Source organism: Perca fluviatilis, chromosome 7 (assembly GCF_010015445.1).
Source record: "Perca fluviatilis chromosome 7, GENO_Pfluv_1.0, whole genome shotgun sequence".
Taxonomy (NCBI): domain Eukaryota; kingdom Metazoa; phylum Chordata; class Actinopteri; order Perciformes; family Percidae; genus Perca; species Perca fluviatilis.
This window is the reverse complement of record NC_053118.1, coordinates 23,992,439-24,019,296: the sequence shown is the minus strand read 5'-3', so window position 1 is coordinate 24,019,296 and position 26,858 is coordinate 23,992,439. Positions and strand designations below refer to the sequence as shown.

Here is a 26,858-nt window from a genome sequence, read left to right as displayed (position 1 = left end):
AACTACAGCAGCAGAATTAGAGATTTAGACTCTACAGCTGCCGAGAACCTGAACACAATTTCACAAAAAGAACCCTGGATTAAAGATTTAGTTGCATGTAGACATCGGTTTGAAGCTGTACGACAAGTTGTGCGATTCAGTTTTTAAAAAACAGTCCATAATTTATTATTTAAGACATGCAAACACAACAACAGAGACACATTTTGTAATTATCTAACAATGTTTAATGAACTTTTATTTAGTTAGATTAATTAGTTAACAGTATACAATTCAATTCACTGACACACTAGTGTCTTCACAAACATAAAATGGACTGTACAGCAGATGTACTGTATACTGTTGCACTTAAGTGCAGTGGGCAAAAACACAAGTCAAGTTGTCAAGTTTTGAGAATGAGTATATATAAAGTGAGTGTAGTTATACCCATGTTTGCACAAGGGTGCGTGATGTGTATGCGTGTGTGTTGAGTGTAACAGTGGAGAAGAACTGTTAATGTAACTACCAAGCGTGTATGGTTTTGTTTGTGTGTGTGTGTGTGTGTGTGTGTGTGTGTGTGTGTGTGTGTGTGTGTGTGTATATGTGTTGTTCATGGATAGACAGTCCAGTCATATCAAACATTTACGACGGGCAGTTGTGAAGATCATCAACTTCCGTCTTCAGCGTGGTTCACAGCATCGGGGAAATCCTCCCTCAACTCCTTTTGTCTGGTCGCCCAAGTGTGACACCTGCAGGGACAGTCAACAGAGGCCACAGTGTTTATTACGATAAATTATAGAGCGAAAAGGCAGATGGAATCAACAGAGCTTTCATTTATCAATTGAGGATTTTAACACAACATGATGCCATGGTTGTCAATCCAAAATAATGATCCTCGATCGCACTGAGAGACATGTCTAACAACAGCCAATTTAGAAGTTTGGTAATTGAAGTCAGCTTGTTAAAAAAAAATTCTGACATTATTAAAAATGTAGGAACAAATTCTTCACAGTGGGACTGCTGTTAGGAAACATTTCTCCTCTTTTATTTACATTGTAGCACTAGGGCTGGGAAATATATGGAGTTTTAACCTTATATCGATATATTTTCAAACGAGATTTGAGATTAGACAATAAAGTTTTATATCGATATGGTTTAATATTGCGTTACATGAACCATTTCTCCTGTAAAGCCGTGCCTGTGTTTGGATCTCTCTGCGCAGCCCCGCCTCCATTCACTCACAAACTCACACACGGCTCCCCTGCAACATGGAGAGACACACAGCGCCACAGGTCCAAACTGCTGACATTTGTCTACAGTTTTAATTGTTATTAACACAGCTGTATATTAAGTATGAGAGGGAAACCTGTATTTGTACCAGTGTTTCCGCTGGTAACTCTCTGTCATTGCGGCCGCCACGGCGAAAAACCCAGAAGTTATTGAATGCAACTAACTTCAGTTCGTTGAGTAATAGCGTGTGAGACGGAGCCTGCTTGACCTGGGCAAAGAGATGTGACCCATGGCCAGAATATCATAGTTCATAAAAACGCAGCGCAGTAACGATACAGACATTTCATAGCCTACACAAGATGTGTGTAACGCCACTGACCCGCCAGAGCACATTCGACCCGTGCTGGACCCGTTCATAATGGGTCAGCCGTCACTCGGTGAGTAGAGAATCCAGTCTGCAGTGTAGTTCAGACACTTCACTGATAAACCAGAGAATTGCACTGTAACAATCGGCTTCATGATTTTTTGTACAACATACACATTTTTGTACCAATACGCTTCAGCCATCGCACTGTCCCTCCCTCCCTCGGTCTGTCTGTTTTTTAAAGACATTTTCGACCTTTATTTTGATAGGATATGCAGCAAAGGGCCACAGGTCTGAGTCGAACCCGGGCCCGCTGCGTCGAGGAGTAAACCTCTATATATAGGCGCCCGCTCTACCAACTGAAAAAAACAAGCGAAGGAGCTTTCTCAGAGATTTTTAAATATAGCCTAGGCTATTTATTTCAGATAATTTTCATTTACATGTGTTGCAGCTGTATATTTTCAAACTGGGTAGGAAACCCTGTCTTTACACTTTATTTTGATCACAAATTTTAATAAAAGTGATTGTGGAAAAGCGGCTTTGACTTAAAACTGAACATTTAGCCGACTTTGTAAAAAATACAGAGATATAGATTGTGTATCGCCATTCAGCCGAAAAATACAGATATGATTTTTAGTCCATATTGCCCAGCCCTACGTAGTGCTACTCTTAAACAGACATCACAGTCTGACAGTCTCAAAATTGATATTTCTCAGTGTGATACAGTTCATTAGACCCATCTCACAGTGTAACATGCAATGAATATTATTATTATATTATTGTACAGTGTATAGGAGCTTCAAACTGCAAATGTGTACTATAGCGTACCAGAATACATTTTAAAAGTGTTGGCTGCCCTGTCTGGTCTCTGGTCCTATCTGTTTGGCGACACCTGGTAGCTGCTTGACGTCCTCCTGGATCATATTCGTCACGTTTACAATCAATCTATAATTTTTTTCATCCTGATTGTCCATACTGTAATTTTACATTGGTCTATTCTGTACACACAACATCTAGGGCCCTATTTTAACGATCTAAGCGAACGGCGTAAAGTGCCTGGTGCAGGTTCTTGTAGGGCGTGTACAAATCACAGTGTCATCTCCCATTCCCTTAAAAAGCCAGGCGCGTTTGTACCTTGGCGCATTGCTACTATGATTGCGGATTTGCACCGTAATATTTGTATTTGTAATCTTTTGCATGTTTGTCCGATGCTGCGCGTCCCTGAGTGTGTGTAACAAGCATAGTGTGCGCGCGCTGTGCATAAGCCTAGGCGCATTTTACTAATGCGCTGTTAAAATAACAGTGAAATGCTGCACTATTGACTTTAGACCAGGTTTTTGTTGGTCAATGGCACGATCACTTCCCACTGCCTAAAGACAGCAATACGCCAAGAATTCACTTGAACACACCTCCCTGTAAGATCAGCATGCCCATGGGCGCACTGATGGGCACATTTGCTATTTAAACGACGTGGGCGCTGGATGGGAAATTGACAACTGCGTCGTTCTTAAACTAGCAAAACTAAAAACTCTTAAACTAGCAAAGACACTTGAGTTGGGCTTTGCGCTGCTGAGTGTGCTAGATAGGGCCCTTACTATTGCACGTCTGTCCGTCATGGAAGAGGGATCCCTCCTTTGCTCTTCCTGAGATTTTCATTTTTCCCGTATAAGTTTTTTTTCTTATCTGAATCGAGGGTCCAAAGACAGAGGACTCCTTGAGGAAAAATTTTGATTTGTGATATTGGGCTGTATAAATCGAACCGACTTGACTTATTTGACTTTTATTGCACCGTATCTGGACAAAGTGTTGTCTGCTTCCATCGACTCTCTGCAGCTCTTTGTTCTCGTGATGAACTGTGTTCAGGGTGTTTTTCTAACTAAAAACAAAACAAAACCATGAAAAAACATAATATGTTCGCCAGAAAATATATATTTTCAATCATGAACATAAGACATATTTTTGCATGGAATCCCTTAAATTAGCTTATTAAGGAATTGTGACCAAGATATGTATTGAGCAGGACATTTTACAGTAAAAAAAAAAAAAAAAAGTGCTCAAAATGTAATGTTAATATTTAAAAAAAAGAATTCTTGTTGTTTTTCAGCAGGCATATACACCAAAACAAATATACATGTTATTAGCCAAAGTTGGCAGACAATAGCCAAACAAATGTATTGGTATTTTCAGCAACTTCAGCGAAATTAGAGCCAAATTCCTCACCAAACCCATCAGGTCGGGCTGGACTTGACTGATCCAGGCCTGAGAATCAAGGTTGTAAATACTCACTCTTACCTCTCACCAGTCGTAACGTGGACGGGTGTGGGGTTGACGGTGTCTGGGGGACTCGTGCCGATGGCCTGGGGGGCTTGTCGAGCTGGGAGGGGCAGTGAGGGCCAGCTGCTGACCGCCTCCCCGTCGATCTCGGCCGTAGTCCAGCGCCCGGGCAGTCGGGGGAACGTATCTTCCTGCCTCCCTCCTCCACTCCTCATCAAACGCTGCAGCATCAGCTAGTGGGAACGGAGGGCAGGTTTTTAGGCGACACAAATAACATGTCTCATGTCACTGCAGCATGATCTGCGTCACAGGTAATCTCACAATATTACTTTTGTTTCTTGTTAAGCCAGACATTTCATTATATTCAAAGTGATATTCAAAGTTTACCAGAGAATAGTGGATCCCCCATCATAAACAGTCATTATCTTTCTGGCCCAATGACTCACTCTCATCAAGGTTGATGAAGTCTTGTCGTTCCTCGCGGTCTCCAGTGCGGCGATTTCGTGAACGCTCCATTACGTGTCCACGTTCCCCGATGTGGTGGCCGATGGCAAGACGCTCAAGGCCGCTCTCGCTGTCCCTCATTGACTGTCGCGTCTCGCGGATCTGAGGTGAAAAGAGACAACTCGGTTGCCCTCTGAATGAACTCAAGACTGAAATGTTCATATGACAACTATGATGTTTATACTGTACACAAGATCAAGTTATTGTCACTACAATTACAGTTACTTTGCTAATGAGGCTAGAAGGCCGCAGTCATGCCTGGACTAACAAAGCATGGCAAGGCCACATGTCCAGTGAGGCTTAGGTCTCAGTAATGAGGTCTTGTTTGGCACTAATCGACACGCCCTACGTGTAGTGTAAGCATTTCAACAACTGTTAACAAGTTATTCTAACCCCTCCAGGGCCTGTTCTCGTTGCACTGGTCTGCTGATAAACTTCAGGAGGCCCCGAGTCTGAAGAGGAGTACGAGATCACTGTTGAAGAGGAAAACGTCTGACAGTTCGGTGAACCGGACATTCTTTCCTACAAGAAGAAATTAATAAAATGTAAATAGAAGGTGAGATGGAGTACTGTGCAGACACAGGTTTCATTCATTACAGTAGTTACTTCATGTTCAAATTGGTTGACATAACTACTCACCACGTTTCCCATCATTTCTCCCATCATGCCAAACATATCCATGAACCCTCCACCCTGCAAAAATAAATAAAAGGAGGTATTTTAAATATCTTTTCTAAAAAAATAAAAAATAAAATAAAAAACACCTCTGAAACAGCATTCATTGTCTGTTCAGTGCAACTAGGGTCATCCTTTGAGCCCCACAACCTTATTTTCAGAGCAAGAAGATGCATGAAAAGCTTTTTTTGTGGCAAAGAAACACTTCCTTCTTTTGTCCAGTGATCACTGGTAATTCTGTTAATGAGGTGAAAAAAGATTAGCACAGATTCAAGTACATATTGCATAAAGGGGTGACACCGAATAGTTGACTATTCCAACTAAGGTGCTTGATTCGACTTCCAATCTCAAGAGTTGAATCATGACAGTGACGGAAAACGTGGTTACGAAACAAAGGATCATTCCATTTGAGCTGTATTTTACATATAATAGCTTGGTTTCTTGGAGACAACAAGCAATTCTATGTAGAAAGACATTTTCTCCCAATAAATCATGTATTATAACCTATTTTGGAATACATTTAATAACATTTAATAAGTAACTTTTGAGCACACTGTCAAGTCACTTGATAGTACCTGTCTAATCTTAAACATTACATTAAACGGGCGCCCGGATAGCTCAGTTGGTAGAGCAGGCGCCCATATATAGAGGTTTACTCCTCGACGCAGCAGGCCCAGGTTCGACTCTGACCTGCGGCCCTTTACTGCATGTCTTTCCCCGCTCTCTTGCCTTTCATTTCTTCAGCTGTCCTGGCAAAATTAAGGCCTAAAATGCCCAAAAAATAATCTTAAAAAAAACCCATTACATTAAACATGTAAATTGTATTCTTGAAGGTATTGAAGGAGGTTTCGGAGCAGCTACTCACCATTCCCATCATGCCAAAGGGGGTCAGTGCACCAGTCTGGAAGAAAATTTGCATGTTAAAATAAAAAAAAAACTTAACAAATACAACAGATAAACTAAAGTGGATGTCAAACACATGAAACACACAAAACGCATAAATCAACAGTCCACCAACATGTCGGACAGTTACCTGTCTGCGTGGTGCACGGGGTGGTTGTATCTGGGGGGCGAGTGCAAAGGGATCCATGCCAAATGGTCCAAACATAAGCCTCATCTGCTGCCTGTGAGCAGCAAATGGATCCCTAGGAGAAATCACAGATTACACTGAAACTTTTTGACTTCTCATTCATGGCCAAAACTTCAGATTTGTATCAGCCCCAGTATAAATTTTTCAAACAATACTAAAGCCTACATATCACTTTTAACAGTTTGGTGTGAACCTCCTCTTGCTAAGAACCCAGTTTCCCTAAGATTTAATGAGCCTAGCAATTAATGAGTTATGAACTCTATCAAGTCTTGTTTTTAATTTTGATCATCTATTTATTTTCTTTCAACTAATCCATTAATAATAGTCTATAAAAGATGCCCAGAAAAACAAGTTCTAAACGGATAAAAAACAGCAAATTGTCACATTTAAGAGGAACCAGTGAATGTCTTACACGATTAATAGATTGTCCAGGGTTCATACGCATTTTAACCAATACTTTTCGGCAACTTTCCATGACTATGTATTCCTGAAAATCTCAGTCGACATTACACAATAACAATACAAATCTGTGTTAAAGTTTACACTTAGAGGTTTAACAATAAAATGAATGGCAATTTATGTGGTTCATAGTGGAATTCGTAATATCGCGCCCCAAATAGAACGTTAAGGTATAGATGACATGAAATACATTTTTTATCAAATACATTTTTTCATTAATCGCGTATTATTATGCTGTGTTAATAACAATTCCATGATATTTCCAAAACTTTCTGGGTCTTTTTATTTTTCCAAAACCTTGCCAGGTCTGGAATTTGCATTTTTCAAATTCCATAACTTTTCCAGGTTTTTTCAAAAAGTATGAACCCTGATTGTCAACATTGTTGCAGATACATTTTCTGTCAGTTAACTCATCAATTAAGGTTAAACTCAAATCAAGTTGTCATAAATGTGTGTATGCATTTCTACTTTGGTTTTATTTTCAAGTGCATAGAAGGAGCTGCAACAATTAAGTCGATTGACAGAAAATGAACAGACAGACAACTATGTTGATATTTGAATAATTGTTTTTTAAGCAAAAATGCCAAATATTGGCCGTTCCCACCTTCTCATATGTAAGGATGTGGTGCTTTTCTTTGTCACAGAAGATAGTAGACTTAATATTTTGGGGTTTTGGACCGTTGGTAGGACAAATAAAGACAATTGAAGCATGGGCAGTAAAAAATTATATTTAACTACTTTCTGACATTTTACAGATACATGGATTAATCGAGAAAATAAATAGGAAGATTAGTCAATAATGAAAATAATCGTTAGTTGCAGCCCTATAATAATGGCAATATGTTTCAACCCTGACTGGCTGTTTATGTTGTTTTGACATTGTAAACAGTGCTGTTGCTAATGGTGTGACAGGTGGTGACTATGCCCACAGGGCCACCAAAGTTTCAGTAGGATTGCATTATTTAAAAACTAGTAATAAAGCTTTTGTGTGTTGGTGCAGCAAATCTCTAAAGAGATCCATAGATCCAGATTTACTCAACCACTTCAAATCTACTTCTTGTGTATGCCAATGAATGTATTCAATTTATTTAGCAAAGAGAATGAAGGTCAGCACTTTTCAGTTTCATGCATTTATCAAATGTAGGGGAAACTCTTCAGGTAAGGTTATGTAAAAGATGTCCCGGTACCTAACGTTAGACCATTAAAACAATTGCCACCTGCCATCAATTAGCTACATCTCAATTTCAAAGTTAATTGGGAAAAGTTATAGGAGTAGTGATAATTGGCCATTTTAGCTACTGATTGGTTAACCAAGTGCTTTTGAGCTCTGACAGCTTTTTTGTTATTGTCTATCCAATATGGTGGACCACCGTAGGCCCCCACAGCTGGCTGGACGTTAGGTACCTGCTTAAGGCACAGTGGAAAAATAGAATTTACCGTGCCAATATGTACATTTTTCACCTCATGCAAAACACACACTGATAACAGTGTTTAAACAAAATGTAATACATGTCAATACTTACATCATGTAGGGGTCGTCATCAACGTCATTCAAGAACCGAAACATGCTAGGTGATTTAACTCAGCTGGCTTATGCTAGCCAGCTAGCTAGGTAAACAGTCGTGTTTTTCAAGGGTGGAATAAAATGACGGACCCAAACTCTAAACAGGCTGAAATGGAGGACCTTTTATTAGCTCCGTCTTGAAAACACTAAATCACAACAGATGTTTATCAAAGCGAGAGATGGCTCAGTCTCACTAGATAGTAAATTCCAGAAACCTGGACCAAACATGAAAACGGAAGTCAGACCTCTGACAAAGAGAAGCAACACTACGATGAAGATAGCATCAGAGCTAACGACCGCGACTTCCGGCCTTTTTATTTTTCAAAATAAAGTATTTCCCCAGGGGCTTTCAGAGAAATCTTTCAACATAATGTCATGAAAAGAATGTGACATGTTGTAAACCAAAATATTACAAAAACAATTAAAATTAGAAAGCACACCAATATAAACTTATATTGAGAGTTTCTTTTAAAAGTATTTACAGAAATTGAGTTGAATACAAGATAAGATATTATAAGATAAAATAGAACTGTAATCCAGAAGGAATTTCTTAAACTACAACATACATATTGAATATACATACACAAACTCTAGAGTTATAAATGTAATGTGTATGATGAGTAATGTTAACACCATTGCCTAACAGAATAGCTAAAAAAAGAAAAGTAATGGGTCCATTTAATGTCTGCAATACAAACATTTGGGTCTTTGAAGAAACACTATTACTCTAGTCATTTTATGAAAAAAAGGTAGGACAAATTGCAACAGGAGCAAAGTCAACTGATTTTGTATCCTCAATATGTCCTGAATAAGGGAAAAAAAGCACTGAAGAATCCCATTAGGGGGAAGTTTCGAAAAGACCCAAATATAGCCTATTCATACGCCTATTCACTATTTTTCTCACGTGTAAAATGTTAAGCCTTTACCTATCACCATGAGTTGATTACTTACATGAAGACAAACAAAAAATGTAATACAAGTTTTTTGAAATTGTTATGTTTAGATCTGTTGTGGTATTTATGCAAATTATACGTAATTAGATTAAGCACCGTTTGCCCATGTTAACAAACAATTAAAAAAAAACGTATAATAAATTTTTGTTTGTCTTGATGTAAGTAATCAACTCAGTAATTGTCATGGTGATATCTAAAGGTTAAAATGTTTACCCTATTCATGTGAGAAAAAGATTGAATAGGCTATATTTGGGTCTTTTTCGAAACTTTCCCCTAATGGGATTCTTCGGGTCTTTTTTTCCTTACTCAGGACATATTAAGGATACAAAATCAGTTGAGTTTGCTTCTGTTGCAATTTGTCCTATAGGTTGACTCCCATTTTGGCTTAAAATGACTGGACTATATCTGAGACACGTATGGGAGGCAAAGGTCAGCTAATTATAAGGAATAGACAAGCTGCTCTTTCTCTGTGCAGTGTCAGACTGTACGTCAGAAAAGGAGAAAACCATACGTATCTTTAACTTTCAACAACTGTTAGCTGATAATGTCATATGAAAAACTACCCAACCACATATAAAGTAGTTAATATCAGATCAACGATCAGCAACTATGACACAATGATATATAATAACTCTACTACGGCCCTGTTTTTCTGCATGAGTACTTTTAATATTAGTACATTTTATGATAATATAATACAATAAAATAGATCTTTATTGTCATTGTGTTTAAAACAATGAAATTCAGCTATTCAACAGTGTGCAACATAAAAGTAAATCAGTGAAGTAGGCTAAATAAGTAAGTAAATAGTTTAAAGTTCAAGTAAATAAATAATAGGGAATAAAAGAAAAGAAAAATGAAAGCAAAATATATAATATACCCTATTTAATGACAAGCTCGAAAATTAAGTAGTAGCATTTATGGTGGTATGTGCAATACTGCAATATGTGCAATATTATAGTAATTATCGTAATAGTGAATGAGCTATTTTTTACATAGATGGCTGTGTGAGTGTGTGAGTGTGCGTGTGCGTGTGCGTGTGTGTGTGTGTGTGTGTGTGTGTGTGTGTGTGTGTGTGTGTGTGTGTGTGTGTGTGTGTGTGTGTGTGTGTGTGTGTGTGTGTGTGTGTGTGTGTGTTTCTGTCCACCGGGCGGCGGTGTTTCTTTTCCACAGCTGTGAATGTGGTTCGTCTGGTCTGCGGCTGCGCTGAGAGTAATTCGACCCTCAAACCCGGATGTAACCAACGCCTAACCTGTCCAAAGAAAAACGGTGAGTAGAGTTAGAAAAACAGCCTGAAAAAAACTATTTATGGCTAATTATGTTGTTGGACAATGTAGGAAAAGTCCCCCTAACAACACAAAGCTTCTACCGAGAGAAAACGCTCGTTAATTGGTTTCCTAATTCGCGTAACGTTAGTGTTAAAGTTGTAGAGCCATCAAGCTTAATTTAGTGTTGGCTAACATCAATCTGGTTAAAGAAGTTGTTGTCAGTTATCACCGCTGGTTGTGCGGTTATTTCCTTGTGTTTGTCTTTATATACTATATACTTTAGTTTAGTAAGTAAGCTAACTGAAGCAACTATTTAACAGTTGACAAACACTTCTCACTTTATCAATCTGAGCTTTTACAATCACTTAATGGATACAATCAGGCTCAGCTTTAACTGCTCGTTTTTATATGTTGGTTATAGCTTATAAAGTGTTTGCTTACAGTTTTAACAGTCTTCAGCCCTCAGTTTATTCGATGAGCTGCTTATTTAGCGGAAGTGTTGGGCAGTATCCGCTTCTAAATTACATTGTGCTTACAGGCCGTCTTTTTTTTTCCTCAATATCTTTGGTATGTACCCTATACGGAAGTGATTCACGGTCATCAATAAGCTTTTACGCGCACATGAAGTAACAAGTATCGACTAGAGATTTTTTGTATTTCTTCCACCGGTTTTCTTTCTCTCTAAATACCACAGAATGGGAATACTAAGATCCAGCAAGATGACCTCAAAACTGTACAAATTTGCTCGGATAATTGATAAACTGTACTTGTACACTATATATTTTAGTGCTTTCTTTTATGAAAGGTCTAGAACATTATCAATCAAATTACAAGCCTGTAGCAGATAAATTATTGTTTTACAATTTGACACTAGCTCTGTCTGTGTGTTTTTAATATGGCATAATTGTTTGGTCTTGTCAGCACACCTGCATGTGATAAAGCAGTAATTAAGAGTCATTAAAATCTAAGAGTAGGCTAAATAACAGGAACACCTCTCTGTATAAAGCAATACAGTTCGACAGCACCACAAACTACATCCTCCAGAATGACCATGAAGTTGAATTAGCACCTCTCTGCAGTTGCAACAAAAACTAAACATTATAAGCATTTTTTATTTATTTTTTATTGACAAAGGCAGTTTACAGAGAATCAGGTAAGCAATAATAGCACGTGAACATCAAGTGCACAAACTTATGAAGATAAAAAAAATAAAAACAAATGAGCCAGACATTACAAACGGAACAAAAAGTACAAGAAGACATAAATTAGTCAGAGGTTTCGGGGGAAAAAAGCTCTACAGTTTCCACAATTTTAATACTTTTTTTGTTATCCAACGTTCTAAGGGACTTCAGTAGAGATTTAAATTCTATGAGATTATAATCATTTATTATAGGACTTTTGTAGACTCAGATTGCAATAGTTTTAGCTAGGTGTACCTAATAAACTGGCAACTGAGTTTAAGCTCATGTTTAATGTAAAATCGTACGCTGAAAAATATTTAGTAACTTTAGCTCAGTGGAGGGGGCAGTTTAATGTAGTAATTCTACTAATGCATCATACATAGCCTACTACACGTTTTTATATGTTTTGTATGTAAAATCTCTTATCATCTATAGCTACCAGATCATTTTAGTGGAGTAAAAGTAGGCTACTCATTATGTAGCAGCACAGCCCCTCTCAGAGTGGTATATCATATTATTGGGTTATTATTACTGATGCATCACTGTGTAAGCACATTTTTAATGTTGTAGCTGGTTAAGTTAGAGCTCATTTTAACTAGTAACCAACTAGTAATTATATCTGGAGTAAAATTAAGTAAATAACAATCAATACTCATGTACGTCAAAATTGTATTTAAGTAAAGTACTTGAGTTTTATGTACTAATTTCCACTACTGCCACATATAAAATGGTTACAAATAGTTATATTTATAGTAGCACTGTGCCACTTGTAACATTGTCTAGCCTGTTGATGTAAATGTGTGGTTACTTCCTCCCACAGTGTCTGCTGTCTGATGTACTGCACTCTATTTGCTGACGCTCTTATGGTGTTTTTTATTTTCTCTTTATCTCTGTAGATGCAAACTATAAAATGTGTTGTGGTAGGGGACGGTGCAGTAGGAAAGACCTGCTTACTGATCTCCTACACAACCAACAAGTTCCCCTCAGAATATGTGCCCACGGTAAGAAGATTTAAAAAAGGCTGAGTCATGTTGAAAAGTACTGGATGTGATAAACACATCTACTGAGAGCTCTTTCCTTTTAATTTTTCTTTATGGTGGAAATAAAAAACAATCAAACATGCAGCATTTTTATGTTTTGCAAATTATTAATTATTTTTGTCTTTGTGTGTGTGCCCAAAGGTTTTTGACAATTATGCAGTGACAGTGATGATTGGGGGCGAGCCCTATACACTCGGCCTATTTGACACAGCAGGTAACATGATTTTTTGAAAATCTCTTTATTTCCTTTTTATTTCTTTCACTTTAAAACAAGTAGAAAAACATCCCTGTTTCTCTTGTGATTGTCGCTCACAGGTCAGGAGGATTATGACAGGCTGCGTCCTCTCAGCTATCCACAGACGGATGTGTTCCTTGTATGTTTCTCTGTCGTCTCCCCCTCATCATTTGAAAATGTCAAAGAGAAGGTCAGTTTTTTAATCTGCTTGTCATTCACCCTCTCTCCCCCCCCCTTCATTGGGTTTACCCAGTCTATAGGCCTACATCATTAGATATGACAAGGGCTAGTAGAAAATGTAAGGAGAAAGGTGGATGGGAAAAATTCAAAGGAAAGAGGGACAAGTCTCTCGAGACTGATGCAGCAAAATGCAAAAATCTCACAGAGGGACATGATGAGTGGCAGACAGCAGAGTTAATTTCACATCAGCAAGAGGTACTGGTAAGTGCCAGCAGCAGGACACATTCTAATAAGCTGCCTTTATCCCTATCTTAGCGAATTGCATAGTCATAACATTAAAAGCGTTAGAAATTAATCGCGGGTTGACTGCGATTTCACTTGGTTGTATATGAGAGGTTGCAGTGAGCTCACCTTTGCTGCTAGGATGAAGACTATGGTATTGAATTAAACCTGGAAACATCAGGCATGCATTGGTACCACTCTAAATGTGCTAACAAACAGGGAAGGGGGCTTAATAATTCACCAAATTTAACCAAAAGTTTAACCAAAAAATCCTAGCTTTCACATTCTGTCTGTCTTCCATCAGAGTGAAGTTTTTCCTTGTCTTTTATATTTGTGTTTACTATTGTGGAACTGGCAAAGAGCTGGTGGTTGTTTGTGAAAGCTTCACAGACAAAATTGATAGGGCCTCGTCATTTAGAATTAAGAATTGCTTAAGGAGCAGAAATTCTCAGGAACACCTGGAAACATTCATGTTAATGGCCACAGAGAAGGACATCCTCAGAATAGTGCCATTCTCAAGAAACTTTTACTTCCCAAACATTAAATTTGCTTACATTATATTTGAATAGTTATAAGTTATAGTATATAGTAACTAACACTCTCAGTGTAGTTTTGGTATAGGCCTACAATAATAAATAAATAAATAAATCTAATCCCCATGTTCAGGTACAGCAAGTAGCTTACTTTATCTCTGAAAGTGTTGTCAGTAATACTCTGTACTGTTTTATAATTACAAGTTTGTGTAATTTGGGGTTTCTGTAGTCAGTGACATTTCATTATTTGTCTTTTATTTTCAATGCAGATGTAATGGCATTGTACATTTTTTGTTTTTAATTTGAAGGCTGAGGCTTCATTAATAAACACAACCCCAATTATCATCATTGGTTTTGAGATGTTACTAGGCTACAGTATTGTGGCATAGTATCAGGACATCCTGGCTAGTGTCTGTCGCGCACGGCTAGGGGGCGAATGGCCAGATGATGGGCCTATTTGTCCAACCTAGTCCAGGGCTGTTATTTGTTTATTTATATCACTGAACTGGTTGCAGTCTTGGGCGAGCGAGAGAGAGACTTAAAAGAACCCAGAACCTTATGTAGCCTGAACCTGCCTGAATCTGACCTTTCTGACATCCAGTGCCAGCTCTCAGTACCTGACAGTTTTTGTCTGGTAACAAAAAAGTTTTGAGGTTAGTTCTAGACGTGACCAGGAAGGAAGAAAATGTGATTTAATCTTTCTATCTTTTTTTGTTCTTCCCCAGTGGGTTCCTGAGATTTCTCACCACTGCCCACGCACACCCTTTCTGTTAGTGGGCACACAGGTGGATCTGCGGGAAGACAGCAACACGATCGAGAAGCTGGCGAAAAACAAACAGCGCCCCCTATATCCTGAGAGCGGAGAGAAGCTGGCTCGTGAGCTCAAAGCTGTCAAATATGTGGAGTGCTCTGCTCTGACACAGGTATGGGGCATTGTTACAGTTTCATCACATTGTTAAACTGAAAGCAACATATTTGTTAAATCTGCCAATAATTACTTAATTAATTACAGACAGTATTCTAATTTTTTGCTCTCTGTCTTGTTTTCTGTTCTTTCCAACCAGCGAGGGCTTAAGAATGTGTTTGACGAAGCCATCCTGGCAGCCCTGGAGCCCCCTGAGACCAAAACCAAGAGAAAATGCGTCCTTCTATAGATGAACAACGACAGCGAGAGACCTAACGGTGTAAAAAAAAAAATAGGTGGGGTCAATGGCCATTTTGAAAAAAAAAGGACAAAACTAAAGGGGAAGGGAGGTACAATGCCATTGAGACTTATTTCAAAAACAAGTGTACACTGATTGTGCCTTCAAAATAAACTTTGAAAGAGGCTGAGGGAGCAAAACTTCAGCATGCAGCAAATGCAGTAAGTGTCACCTATCTCCTTTCTGAAAGCTTTTAGAAATTGCAGTGTTCTCTCTACAAATATTAAGGTGGGGCGGGCCCCCCTGCCTGTCACTGTTGCTCCTTTTTTATTTTTAAAGAAAGATTCTTTTTTATAGTTGCCTTTGACTTTCTTGTTTTTCTCTGTGTTTTTCTTATTGGGGCCTATTCAGGCTTTTAAACCCAGTGTAGGAAATGGGGAAACACTTTTAACATTAAGTTTTTTCAGTGGACTTTGGGTAATACAATAAAAGGTGCAACTTAATGTTAAGTGGTACTCTTTTCTTTCCTGACCCTTTTGAATTTAATAATGAAAGCACAAGAGATTTATTGTCACTCCAAACAAAGATAGATGTCTGTAAAGGTTACTCTCTTGTGGGGAGGCCAAGTGCATTTTCACCAATTTCCCTTCTTCAGTTGAATTATGAATTTCTATTTTATTCTTCTTTTATGTATATTGTATTAATTCTGTGACATTTTGGAATATTTTTTAGCGGTTATTCATTTTGAGACTTGATTTTTTTTTTATGTTATCAAGATTTTTTTTGTATTGCTAGACTACCAACTTTGAGCAATTGATAATATGACAAATTAAGTTCTAATATTTTGAATAGATCTTAATCTTGATGAATTTCTGGGTGTTTGTAATCACAGGATATTTTTAATAAAATGGTTTAATGACAATGAAAGTAGCCATTGTTTTGTATGTTTGAGGGTGAATGGGGCATGCACAACATAAGAGAGACAACTCTAGTTAACCACAGTAGAGGTATTGAGTTTTATATTATATTTTTATATTCAGTGTTTCTCACTTCAACACATTGTGGGTATCCTTGATTTCTAACAAATTTGTTAAATGCATTTCCGTTTTATTAAAGTAAGGCCTATCTTTGCGTTGTTTACATTAGCTAGCAGCCCTCTTCTTCACTGCCTTCTGCTGGTGCATTGCTATGTTTTTGGCATGTCACTGCACCGACAGTCAGTCTGTGTTTTTATACTTGCATGCACGACACACTTGCTTTACCACCCTCTGCAGTCAGCAGGAATGTGTATCATGTCAGCCGAGATAGATGTGCATCCTTGTTTGTGTACTATCACAGCATTAAGTACAAATAGGCTGGAAGGCAGGAATTATGGCTCCCCAGACACACATTTACGTCTGCTTCTCCACAAAGACGTTAAGAAGGGTGTTATGGGTGACCATAGGTTGCAGGGGCACACCTTTCAAATCTCGACAATGTGCTGTGCAGACCTGTGCGTCAGGCACGTTGACTGATTATCTCTTATCGTCAGGAGTGTTTGTAACAGAAAAGAAGGAACACATAAAAAAACCTGTACAAATATAAAAGAAACAACACATGGATGTCTCCAAACTACTACCCTGCATGTTCGCTCACGTGCAGCCAGGAAAAGCATGTTCCAGCCTTAAAACAGGGACCCGCTCATTAAAACATTGCGCCATAGTCATAGTCTACTGGTAAAAAAACTCCACAGGGTACCTTTAACTTCACAGCTAGCCTGTGTGCTAAGACACGTCTGGTCAATAAGTAACTCAAGAAACACATTTTGGATAAAACTACTGTATTTATTAGATTTCTTGAACAGACCTAAAAGCACTGCTTGTGCAGGAACATCCAGAAGAGTTTCACATGAAGGTGAGGTGACAAAACACAAGACAGACACTGATGTAAGTAGAAGTTATATTTGCTATTTAAGATATTGCTGAAGTGAAGCAAGACTCAGATATAAAAATAAATAAACGAGAATAGAGAAGAAGACATAAATACAGTAAAGTTCAAAGACCTGCTAGTCTATGACAGCGCAAAAAAGTTTGCATAAAATAAGAATAGTGCTGCAATGTTTCCCTGTTAGTTGTGGTTAGGTTCCGCTTTAAAAGCTTTGTCAGTTCAATGTGAGATTAACTTTTGAGTGTGTGTGTGTGTTGATGTGTATTTGTGTGCATGCATGTCGGCCCACCTGTCCGTCTCCGAGGGTGATTTTTGTTTGTACCTTAGTGTTGATGTAATTGTTCTTTGCTTTGCTTTTTACACATGCTCTAACTTTGTCAGCTTTTACAACAGAATCCTCAAACTTAACTGCTTCACTCGAAAATGAGTTAAATTAAGACCAAAATCTAAAATAATTTGGCGCTAAAGATGTAAATTAGAAACGGTTATTGCCTATGTTGTCCTCATCCCATCTTGTGTCAGGTGGTTTGTTGTTTGGTCTTTCTGCTCTGTCGGTTTGGTCTTGTTTGGGGCCCTCTTAGACTCTACAGGTGTGAATGGTGACTGTGTTCTTGCACTGCTCGCAGCGGACTGAGCAGCACCAGGAGAACTTGCAGGAGCAGCGCTGCACCACCTCAGCCCGGCCCGCTCTGTACCCTGGCCCGCAGCACACCAGCTCGCAGCCGTCTGGTGCCAGCCGAGAGGTTCCTGGGTGTGGTTTAGAAGAGCGCAGCATCATTTTTCTGTAATTGTTTTGACTGATAAATTGGATCATCTGGATTGTTTCCCTGTGAGATGATCTTACCGTTACATCTCCTACCAGCGGTCCCAGGGATTCCGTTGTCAGGGTCGAGATGGCAGAAATCTGGGGAGGGCGCAAGGTACACAAGGTCTCTGGCAGCAGGGGGTTTGACTTGGGGGTCACGGGGAAGCAGAGCTGTCCTGGATCCGATACGAGTCAGGCGAACCTAAGAGGAGGGGGATGTTGAGAGAGCTATACAGACTGGGAACATTCAAGGTTTCTGATAAAGTATCTGTTTCAATTCATGTGACTGCTTCATATGTTCACCAACTGAGCTGAAAGAAGCACAAGGTGTATTCTGATACCTCCGTGGCTCCATCAAAGCGTTCCTTGAGCACAACACCGACGCGTCTGAATGGAGGCATAACCTTCCAGCAGGTCCTCAACTCACAGGAGCCGGAGACGCCATGACACTTGCACTCCAGCTGCATGTTGTGAAGGATGGCCTGAGGATGAGAGAATGTTGACTGTAAGCCGAGCAGATTGAATCTCATAGATGACAAAGTTTGAAATCAACTGGGATATCGTAAAAGATTTGTGACCACCAACCTTTCGGCCAGCCTCGTTGTTATGGAGGTTCATGAGTGGTCGCCCCGCTGACAGCCCCTTGGCTCGTTCTGGTTCATCCACAAATGTTTGGGAGAAAGCCACACCATAGGACAGGTTGTCACTGCACCCTGACCACTGGAAGCCTGTGGTTGGACAGAGAGACAGTATTGTGGATTATTGCTGCTTTGAAACAACTACACATTTTAATTTAAAGCTGGAAAAGGCTGCTAAATGGTGAATCCACACTGGATGACAGAGAAGCAATACGTGTTGCACTTATGGTCACACGATCTAATCATTAATCTCACAGCACTGTGACAGCTGATGGGAAAATACTAGAGATGGCCCGATACCATTTTTGGCTTCCCGATACCGATTCCGATACCTGAACTTGCGTATCGGGCGATACCGAGTACCAATCCGATACCAGTGTGTCATATATTTTATTATGTTTTAACAACTGTATACTACTATCCCTGTATGGATGTGATATTATTTCTATCTTTGTTCTCTGTCTGGCTCAGGTTAAACTCTTTGTGAAACATGAACAAATACAAACAATGAATGCCGTAACTTTCTTTTATTATCCAGTTTGACAGTCGGTTATAACGGAAAAAGAACATAAATAAACTACTTTAAAGTAGATTTTGTTTAGGGCATTATTACATGGTATCGGATCGGTGCATAAACTCCAGTACTTCCCGATACCGATACCAGCGTTTTAGGCAGTATCGGAGCCGGAACATCTCTAGATAATACCTGCTGTCACCGCCTGGGATGCAGACATTTAGTGTCCATACTTGGAGGTTTTAACCCACAGAAAACAGCGCAGCAGCAGTTTTTTGATGTGTGTGTGTGACTCGTGCGGATTTTCGCGTTACATTTTCATGCAAAGGAATCCAAGCTCACCCTCGGGGCTGACCCCCCTGACCTTCCTGTCACAGCCACACCTCTCCAGCTCCCCGCGGGTGCAGGCTCGGGTCACAGCCACTGCCACGGCTGCCGACGACAAAGCATGCACAAAGGCCGCCTCACGAGTCCCTGAAACCAGAATAGAGCATATGATGCAAAAACGTCTTCAGGTGAGAGTTGTCCTTTGTAAGGATTTATCAGCAGGCACATTTTCAATATGAGGATACCTTGGTTCATGACTCGGCCAAATACATTGATCCCACGTGTGGTGGTGGAACAGTTCCAGCGGCGGTTCCTGAACTGGTGCTGGCACTGAGTTAAAACAGTGACATGCATAGCAGTGAGGCTCTGATTTTTGCATTTTGACATTGGTGTGGGTGTTTTGAGGCAAATAGTGATGATGCCTGCAGGTCAAACCTGAGACTTTGTGGCCTCTGACCATACCTCTTCCATGACCATCTCGGCTGCCTTGCGTACGGACTCCATGACCTCCCCTCGCGCCCTGCACACCCCCACCTGCCCTGGGGTCAGCCCCCTCAGCCGTGCACATGGGGCAGCACCGGACACGGGCCTGGAGCGAGGCAACCTCGCCAGGGAGCTGGGACACAAGTGGGGAGTGGTGAAGTGACTCAGAGCAGGTATGGAAAAGGGAAATAATTGGGCAAGGGGGCAAAAAAGAGAGGATTCATTGTGAAGAAAATAGGAGGGAGTGAATGAGGAAGAGGACATGAAGAAGAGAAAAGAGGGTACAAAAAGGATGAAGAGGTAACGACCGGGCAGAGTTTTAGAGAGGATGGAAACAAGTGGAAGACAAGGCAAAGAAGACAGAGAAGACACAGTGAAGGCAGAGAGAAAGAAAAGAGAAAAGGTCACCAGGAGTGAGACAAAGAAAGAGAGCGGAGCAACTGAAAGAGATTTAGAGACATGTCAGCATCTTTTAAAAGTTATAGCATGACAAACAAACTCCCTCTTTCTCTTCCTCCCTCGCACGCTAGACTTACAGCCAGTTGGTTGCCATGGTGGGTTGGGTTGCCCATAGCAACAGGAGGAGGAGTGGTGCCGTGAGATTGACAGTGGAGACAGTTGGCATCAGACTGTCTGTCTGTCTGTCCGTCTCCGTGCGTCAGGCTGGGTCTTTGGACAGCACGCTGCCCGTCTCCACGGTCAAAGTGATCTGTCTGTCTGCTTGTTGTGGTGTTGCTTTATGTTTCTGGTCCAGAGTCTGGGGATGATCCCCGCATATCTGTTGAAATGACAAGTTAACAGGTCAGAGAAAATACAGTATAGACAGAATACAGAATAGTTGACCATGCTTCTTTTTTGTTTTTGTTGTTTTACAGAGAACCTTCGAATAACCAATCATTTCATGACTAATATGTAAGTTTTAACCTTTTTGTGATCATGCCGCTGCAGCTCTACGACTCTACACAAATTTTAAGTTTTACAAAAGTAACTGATTCTTACCAGTTCGTAGTCCTGTGGTATCCAGTTATTCTTCTTTTTGATATTGAGTTGATCAAATTTAAATTGAATCCCAATTTTAATCAACAAAGATGTTCGTCAGTTTCTTCACTTGTGCTGTCAGTGACAGCAAAAGCATGCTCATCCTTTAGACACAAAATAAGTCCACATGTCCAATTTAATTGAACATATCAGTAGAATCTATATCTATACCCCCCCCCCCCAACAAAACAAAACCCAAAATCCAGACGTGCTAGTAAAATCAAATTTTTACAAAAACATTGTGTCAGCAAGTATTCAGTTTTGTCCCGAGAAAACAAATGTGTCCATTCCTGGTTGAAACGGCCAGAATGAGTGAGAGCAGAGTGATGGGTTATAAAGGAGGTAGAGAATGAGGGTGGGAGAGAGAGGACAGGCATGATCCAGGGTGTGGAGTGATGCTGAGAGAGGGGAGGAGGAGGCTTTGGGAGGGATAATAGTTGTACTGCGTAAGTATTAAGAGTGTGAGTATGCTTTTTATTGTGGCTGTTTGGCATGAGACCTCAAATCTGAGCCTGCACTGGAGATAATGCCCTTAGAATGATTGTCACAAATGGATGTGTGTATTGTTTCTTTGGTTTTCATCCATGCATGTTAATTTGTGTGCTGCAGTACGTTTGCTGCTGAGAAACATTTTATGAGAAGACAAACTGAAGCCTTTTGTTTCCTCTATAGAAATACTTTGCTCTATAGAACATTGATCCATGCAAGAAATCCTTACAACAGAAACTATGACACAGCATTTTTCCACATATGTGTATATGCATGTGAAAAAGTGTCTTACCTAATGTTTAATTTTCCCAAACTTTGTTGCTCATTTTACGAGTCCCCCCACCTCCCCTTTCTCCATCTCCCCCGCATTTGCCCTCTCGTTCTCCCTCTCTCCCACTCCCTATATTGTCTTAGAAGAAGGGGTGACATTTAGACAAGGGGAAGAAAACACACTGCTGACAAATATTGGAACTGAGGCAAATAAATCACTAGATAGGAGGGCATAAGGAGAGAGCAGATGGGTGTTACACTGGGGTTAGGAAAAAGCTGTAAAGAATAACAAAGCAGGTTTGTGACACGTAATTAAAGTTAAAAAAAAAATTACATTATGTGTGTGGATTTATGTAATAGTTGTGGAGGGAACCTGAAATACCCTATGAACAGTGTTTTATTCATTTATGCAATGAGGAACAGACAGCATAACATACCATATAGAGTCAGACTGTATTGCATGATTAATCATCATTTACTGCAAAACATTTGCAAGTAATTATTCAACTTAAGTGCACTTCTTTTTCTTTTTCCTTTCTTTTTTTACAGTTTATTTGGTATTTCCCCCTCCTTTTGTCTCTTTCTGTTTAGCCAGTGATATAACATTACAGAGAATCTCTCACACTTCTAAGAATAGTATATAACTGGAAGGACAATGCTGGAACTTCATAATACATTATATATATATATATATATATATATATATATATATATATATTCATTTGTAAATAAAAGAAGTGTTGCAGCTCTATCTTTATATTTTTGTAGTGTTTCTTTTAGCTGTAGTATTATTAGTATTAGTATTATTTCTCTTTTATTCCATGACACAACTGGATATTAATGAGGAGAACGTAAACTCAGATTTTATTCAAACTTGAATTCTAATTTTCATGCTGTTGTTTGAATGTTTGTTTTTATTTATTGTGGAATATATCACCTTTGAATTTTACTTAGTCAAACTGTGTAACAGACCTTAATTGTATGCCTTTTAAGGCTGATTATCCCAGCCTCCCCCCACCCCAAAAAAGACAAAAGAAAATCCTTGCATGAGACTTAAGACACACTAAAAACACAGTAGGCTATCTACAAACTTTTTCTGGTGTCCCTTTTTTTCTCTGCTATATGATTACATTTAGCTACTGCCTTGTTTATGGGGTAAAACAAACTCAGTTACTAAGATGTTGGAGCATCACAATATGGTAGAACAGGTAGAAAAAAGTGTGAAAACAACTCCAGGGCTAGCTATAACTATAGCTATCTTACCAGAAAGTTTTAGTTGGGCCAGAAGGCAATCTTTCCAAAAAGAAATACACATTTTTATCGCATAATAATTTTTGATATATGTTATATTCTGGTCCTCACTCAATTTGGACAAAATTGTAGTTACTCCGTTTCAGCTTTGTTCATGTTATGTTATAGCTGGTTTTATTTAATGGATATTTATTCAGTATCTTCTGTAATCAGTGTTGGCTGATTAGGATGGTAGCGCTGTAATTTCTTTAATTTTGTGGATGAATAAATGTAACCTTTTTAATCCCTTAGGCTAATAAAGTAATACAAGATTGTGCTACAGCCTTGTCAAACCTGATGGAACTTATTTACTGCTCTTAAGGGTTGAATCAGAGCTGAGGTCCGAGAGGCACTGAAACCAAACATTTGCAGACTCTGTTGCGGTCTGGCCCAGGATTTGGTGGCTCATTTACCTGAACCCTCTGACACCCAGTTTCTGAGTAAATGGTCACCCCATCTCTCTCTCTCTCTCTCTCTCTCTCTCTCTCTCTCTCTCTCTCTCTTCTCTCTCTCTCTCTCACCTAAGCACACAGACACACACACACACACACACACACACACACACACACACAGACACACACACTTTCCTCTGTCTATATCTGCAAAGACAGGTTTCTTGTAGGCCCCCTTCCCTCCTTTTTGTCCTCATGTCGTATTCCTCCTTTGTGTCCCCTGTTTCTCCAAGTGACGTGTTCCGCTGTCTCCCACAGCAACGCCATGGTGATGAGCTGGCCACTGTCATGTCCGGCGCCTCTGTTATGCTCATCCCTTCACCCCTCTCTCGTAAATAACTTGCCCTCTTTTTTATCTTTATCTTTCCCCCATTTTGTGGACATTTTATCATGCTGAAATGGTCCAGTACTGATTGACTGTAGCCAGGTTGCAGAGCCTAAAGAGATGCTTGTTAAAGCTTCAGCATGACATATACATAGAGATGACTCTTATTCCCTCTGTTACAGTGGGAGGCAGCAGCAGACTTTGAGAGACTCTGTTGTGAGGTGGGGCAACTCTAAACTGACCTCACGGATGCTGACAATGGAATAGATGATGGGCGTCATTCAGAGATGATGCCTCAGGGTGACTCTGGACTTCGTGAACATGTTTTTCGCCCAAGGTCATTGTGAGATAGTAATGTGACCCGCCACATTTCACTCTCTCCTTCATTTGCTTTGTTTCTTCTCTGCACTTGAGGGCAACCTGCCTCAGCACGCTCACATTGCTCAGCATCTCTGTGAACAAAGAGCAACGCGCACGGCTGTGTATGAATGTGTGTGGAGCGTGTGCGTGAATATTATGGGATGGCGAGCGATGGTGTTGTCAGGCAGGGAAGTGGGGGTGGCAGAATGGGCGGTGAGCTGTGTGCACATGGGGGAGGGGGCAGAGGGAATAGACGACCCATGAATATTATGGGATGATGGAGTTTGTGGGGGTGGCGTACATATGGGATAGAGGGAGTAGGAGGAGGTGGTGTTGGTGACAGCGTTGCACGTGAGTGCATGTGCACGCGCATACATGCGTATGTAAGGGGCATTCAAGCGATTGTAACAGACAACGGCCAGACATAGGCCTTTGTTGCTATGCGATCTGCATGTACCGTACAGTGGGGAATATTGCAGTGGCCATCACAGTAGAGGAAGCAGTGGAAGGCCTCTGGCCTCACATTTCCTCCTGCCCCCTTCTCTTACCATATCTGCGGAACCCAACGTGCAGAAAATACCATCTCTGATACAACAGAAATCTTTGCTACCATGAACCAGAATAGACCAAAATGATGTATGTATGAAATATTGTTTTCTTTAGCCTTTAGGGAGAAAAGCACAGACCTACAAGTCAAAAGGTATTAGCTAATCCCTGTTTAACGGTGAATAAATTAATAATATTGTTGTTACTGTAAACCATAATATTATCTTAAATGAAAGCTCATATGCATCTTTAAAAACTAAGTTTTCAAAATGTAGAAAAACTAGTGCAATGTGTAATTACAGTATAATTATCCATGGCTGTCAGTCTCAATGGTGTCTACTGTAACTTACACCTTACCAAGCAGCAGCCTGCCAACTTTTTGGAGGATTTTTTCTGATAGCAGCCAAATGGTGCTCATGTTGTTATTGTACATGCCCAAATCAGATTCAGAGTGATTAAGAAGTGCAATTCAAAGAGATTTAAATGACTGAATGCCTCTCACAGTGTATCAGTAAATCTGTATGCCGCATGATTAGACTCTCATGTGGCCTTCAAATGCTCCTTGTAAGCTCTTATTTCAGTCCAAATATTTCACATAGGACTTGTTAAACATTCAAGTGCTTTCACTTTAAAATACCAACAAAGCAAACGCTGCGAAGCCTAAATCATCGTTTGGCATTTTTATTTATTTATATTTTAGAAGTCAAGCAGCACAGAGCCACAATGTGCTGCAGCACCAGAACCAAATGGATAAATGTGCAGCTACAGCCGGGATGTTTTAGTTTTATTTTGCCATCTGTAGTTGATATGGGGCCAATGTGCTCAGAACCTTGACATTAACTTTTTACAGTCAAATGTATTGCTTGGCTGGGTCTGAGATGTGCAACAGCTGCGGTTGTGTTTACTGTATTCCAACCAGAACCTATTGATTAATTTTAGGACTTTAGACAAACTCGCTTTTGAACTGCAACACATACTGTAACCTCAGACCAAGAAACGTGTATGATGTACACCTGCCATGACTCTTGTGCTCTTGCACACTTGTTGGCCTATATTGCTCTGGAAGGACTTGACCATGGGCAGTCAGATCATAATCTTGTTGATGAGGCAGATGTAATGCAGTCTAGATGTAATAACAACACATGATAAAGAAGTACAATTCAGAGGGGAGTTTGCCTCTCTCACAGTGTATCAATAAGTCTGAATTCAGAATGATTAAACTCACATGTGGACTTCAAGTGCTCCCTATGCACTCTTATTTGGACTTGTTGCACATTCAAGTGCTTTTACTTTGAAATAGTCATATGAACAACATGGACCCTGCTGAGTCAAAAATGATCATTGAGCACCCACTTTCATTTATTGTTTTCAAAGATTTTACAAAGTAAGCAGCATAAAGATACAATGTGCTGCAGCACCATAACTAAGCTGAAAAATGTGCAGCTGTAGCAGGCCTGTAACGGACATTTTAGTTAATTTATTTGACACTTCTTTTGTACAGTATAATTGCCATCTGTAGTTGATGTAGTGTGTCAAATCTTGGCAATAGTAGCCTACTAGCCATCAAAAAACCCTGTTATTGTTTTGATGTGTCTCTGATGTGCAGCAACTCAAATCTTATTTACTGCATTACAAACTGAACTTAGGGGGAACGTTTTGTGTGTTTAAGTAATCAATTTTCTCACCTTTGACCTGCATCCCACCACAGCAGATCAAGATACTTGTATGAATGATGTACACCCGGCATTACTCTTGTGGACGTGCACACCTGTTGGCCTATGTTGCGCTTGAAGGACTAGATCATACATAGACAGCCAGCTCACAGTCTTCTGGGTCAGTGAGACAGATATGGTGCAGTCTAGCTGTAATATGAACATTGTGATAGGAGGCCTCTGCCTGCATTAGGGAAGCTGAGGAGCATTGTAGGCATCATCAAAACGCACGTACACACACACACACACACACACACACACACACACACACACACACACACACACACACACACACACACACACACACACACACTGTTCTGTTGCACTACCAAACTCAGGCCTGTTTGACCAGAGCACAGCACTGTAGGCATGCAGTCCACCTGTGTTTGGGATCACAACAAAAGTGAAGGCTCTTTGACCTCTTGGCATCACATATCACACGTCATGCTCAATCCCAGGTGGATGCTCAGTGAGTATTATGGTCTGTCACCAGTGGACTTCAGCTCCCCTGGAGACCATGTGACTTTTTCTTTTTTCTTTCTTGTCTTTTTAGGAGTTGTATATTATGGGATGTATCCTGCTACTGCTGGAGTATTATGGTATGTCGAGGAGTGCAGGGAAGGGGGTGTCACCATGACAACGGGGTTGCTAAGGGGGCTGGGACTACTAGTGGAAAGGGGAAGGAGTGTGCATGCAATGAGCCTGGTGCATGCATGCCTAGTAGTGGTAGTGT

The 26,858-nt window shown here is 40.0% G+C and overlaps 3 protein-coding genes across 3 annotated transcripts; 1 reads left to right on the top strand and 2 right to left on the bottom strand.

The window, feature by feature from the left end:
• Window positions 1-201: 201 nt before the first annotated feature.
• mlf2 (myeloid leukemia factor 2) lies at window positions 202-8,414 on the bottom strand. Its single transcript, XM_039806553.1, has 8 exons — window positions 8,096-8,414; window positions 6,057-6,168; window positions 5,889-5,924; window positions 4,988-5,041; window positions 4,742-4,870; window positions 4,291-4,450; window positions 3,863-4,077; window positions 202-725 (listed from the first exon to the last, which is right to left on the bottom strand). Exons 1-7 carry the CDS (start codon window positions 8,137-8,139, stop codon window positions 3,866-3,868), a joined length of 747 nt encoding a protein of 248 aa, XP_039662487.1. The 5' UTR covers window positions 8,140-8,414; the 3' UTR covers window positions 202-725; window positions 3,863-3,865.
• Window positions 8,415-10,251: 1,837 nt separating this feature from the next.
• cdc42l (cell division cycle 42, like) lies at window positions 10,252-15,453 on the top strand. The gene is made up of 6 exons (XM_039807062.1): window positions 10,252-10,358; window positions 12,435-12,539; window positions 12,720-12,792; window positions 12,894-13,003; window positions 14,534-14,731; window positions 14,873-15,453. The coding sequence occupies exons 2-6, from the start codon at window positions 12,435-12,437 to the stop codon at window positions 14,960-14,962; spliced, it is 576 nt and encodes a 191-aa protein (XP_039662996.1). The 5' UTR covers window positions 10,252-10,358; the 3' UTR covers window positions 14,963-15,453.
• Window positions 15,454-16,752: 1,299 nt separating this feature from the next.
• Window positions 16,753-20,862, bottom strand: wnt4b (wingless-type MMTV integration site family, member 4b). Its single transcript, XM_039804861.1, has 9 exons — window positions 20,643-20,862; window positions 20,180-20,421; window positions 19,623-19,776; window positions 19,406-19,490; window positions 19,176-19,307; window positions 18,267-18,409; window positions 18,023-18,163; window positions 17,721-17,883; window positions 16,753-17,623 (listed from the first exon to the last, which is right to left on the bottom strand). Exons 2-9 carry the CDS (start codon window positions 20,266-20,268, stop codon window positions 17,454-17,456), a joined length of 1,077 nt encoding a protein of 358 aa, XP_039660795.1. The 5' UTR covers window positions 20,269-20,421; window positions 20,643-20,862; the 3' UTR covers window positions 16,753-17,453.
• Between the last annotated feature and the right edge of the window lie 5,996 nt (window positions 20,863-26,858).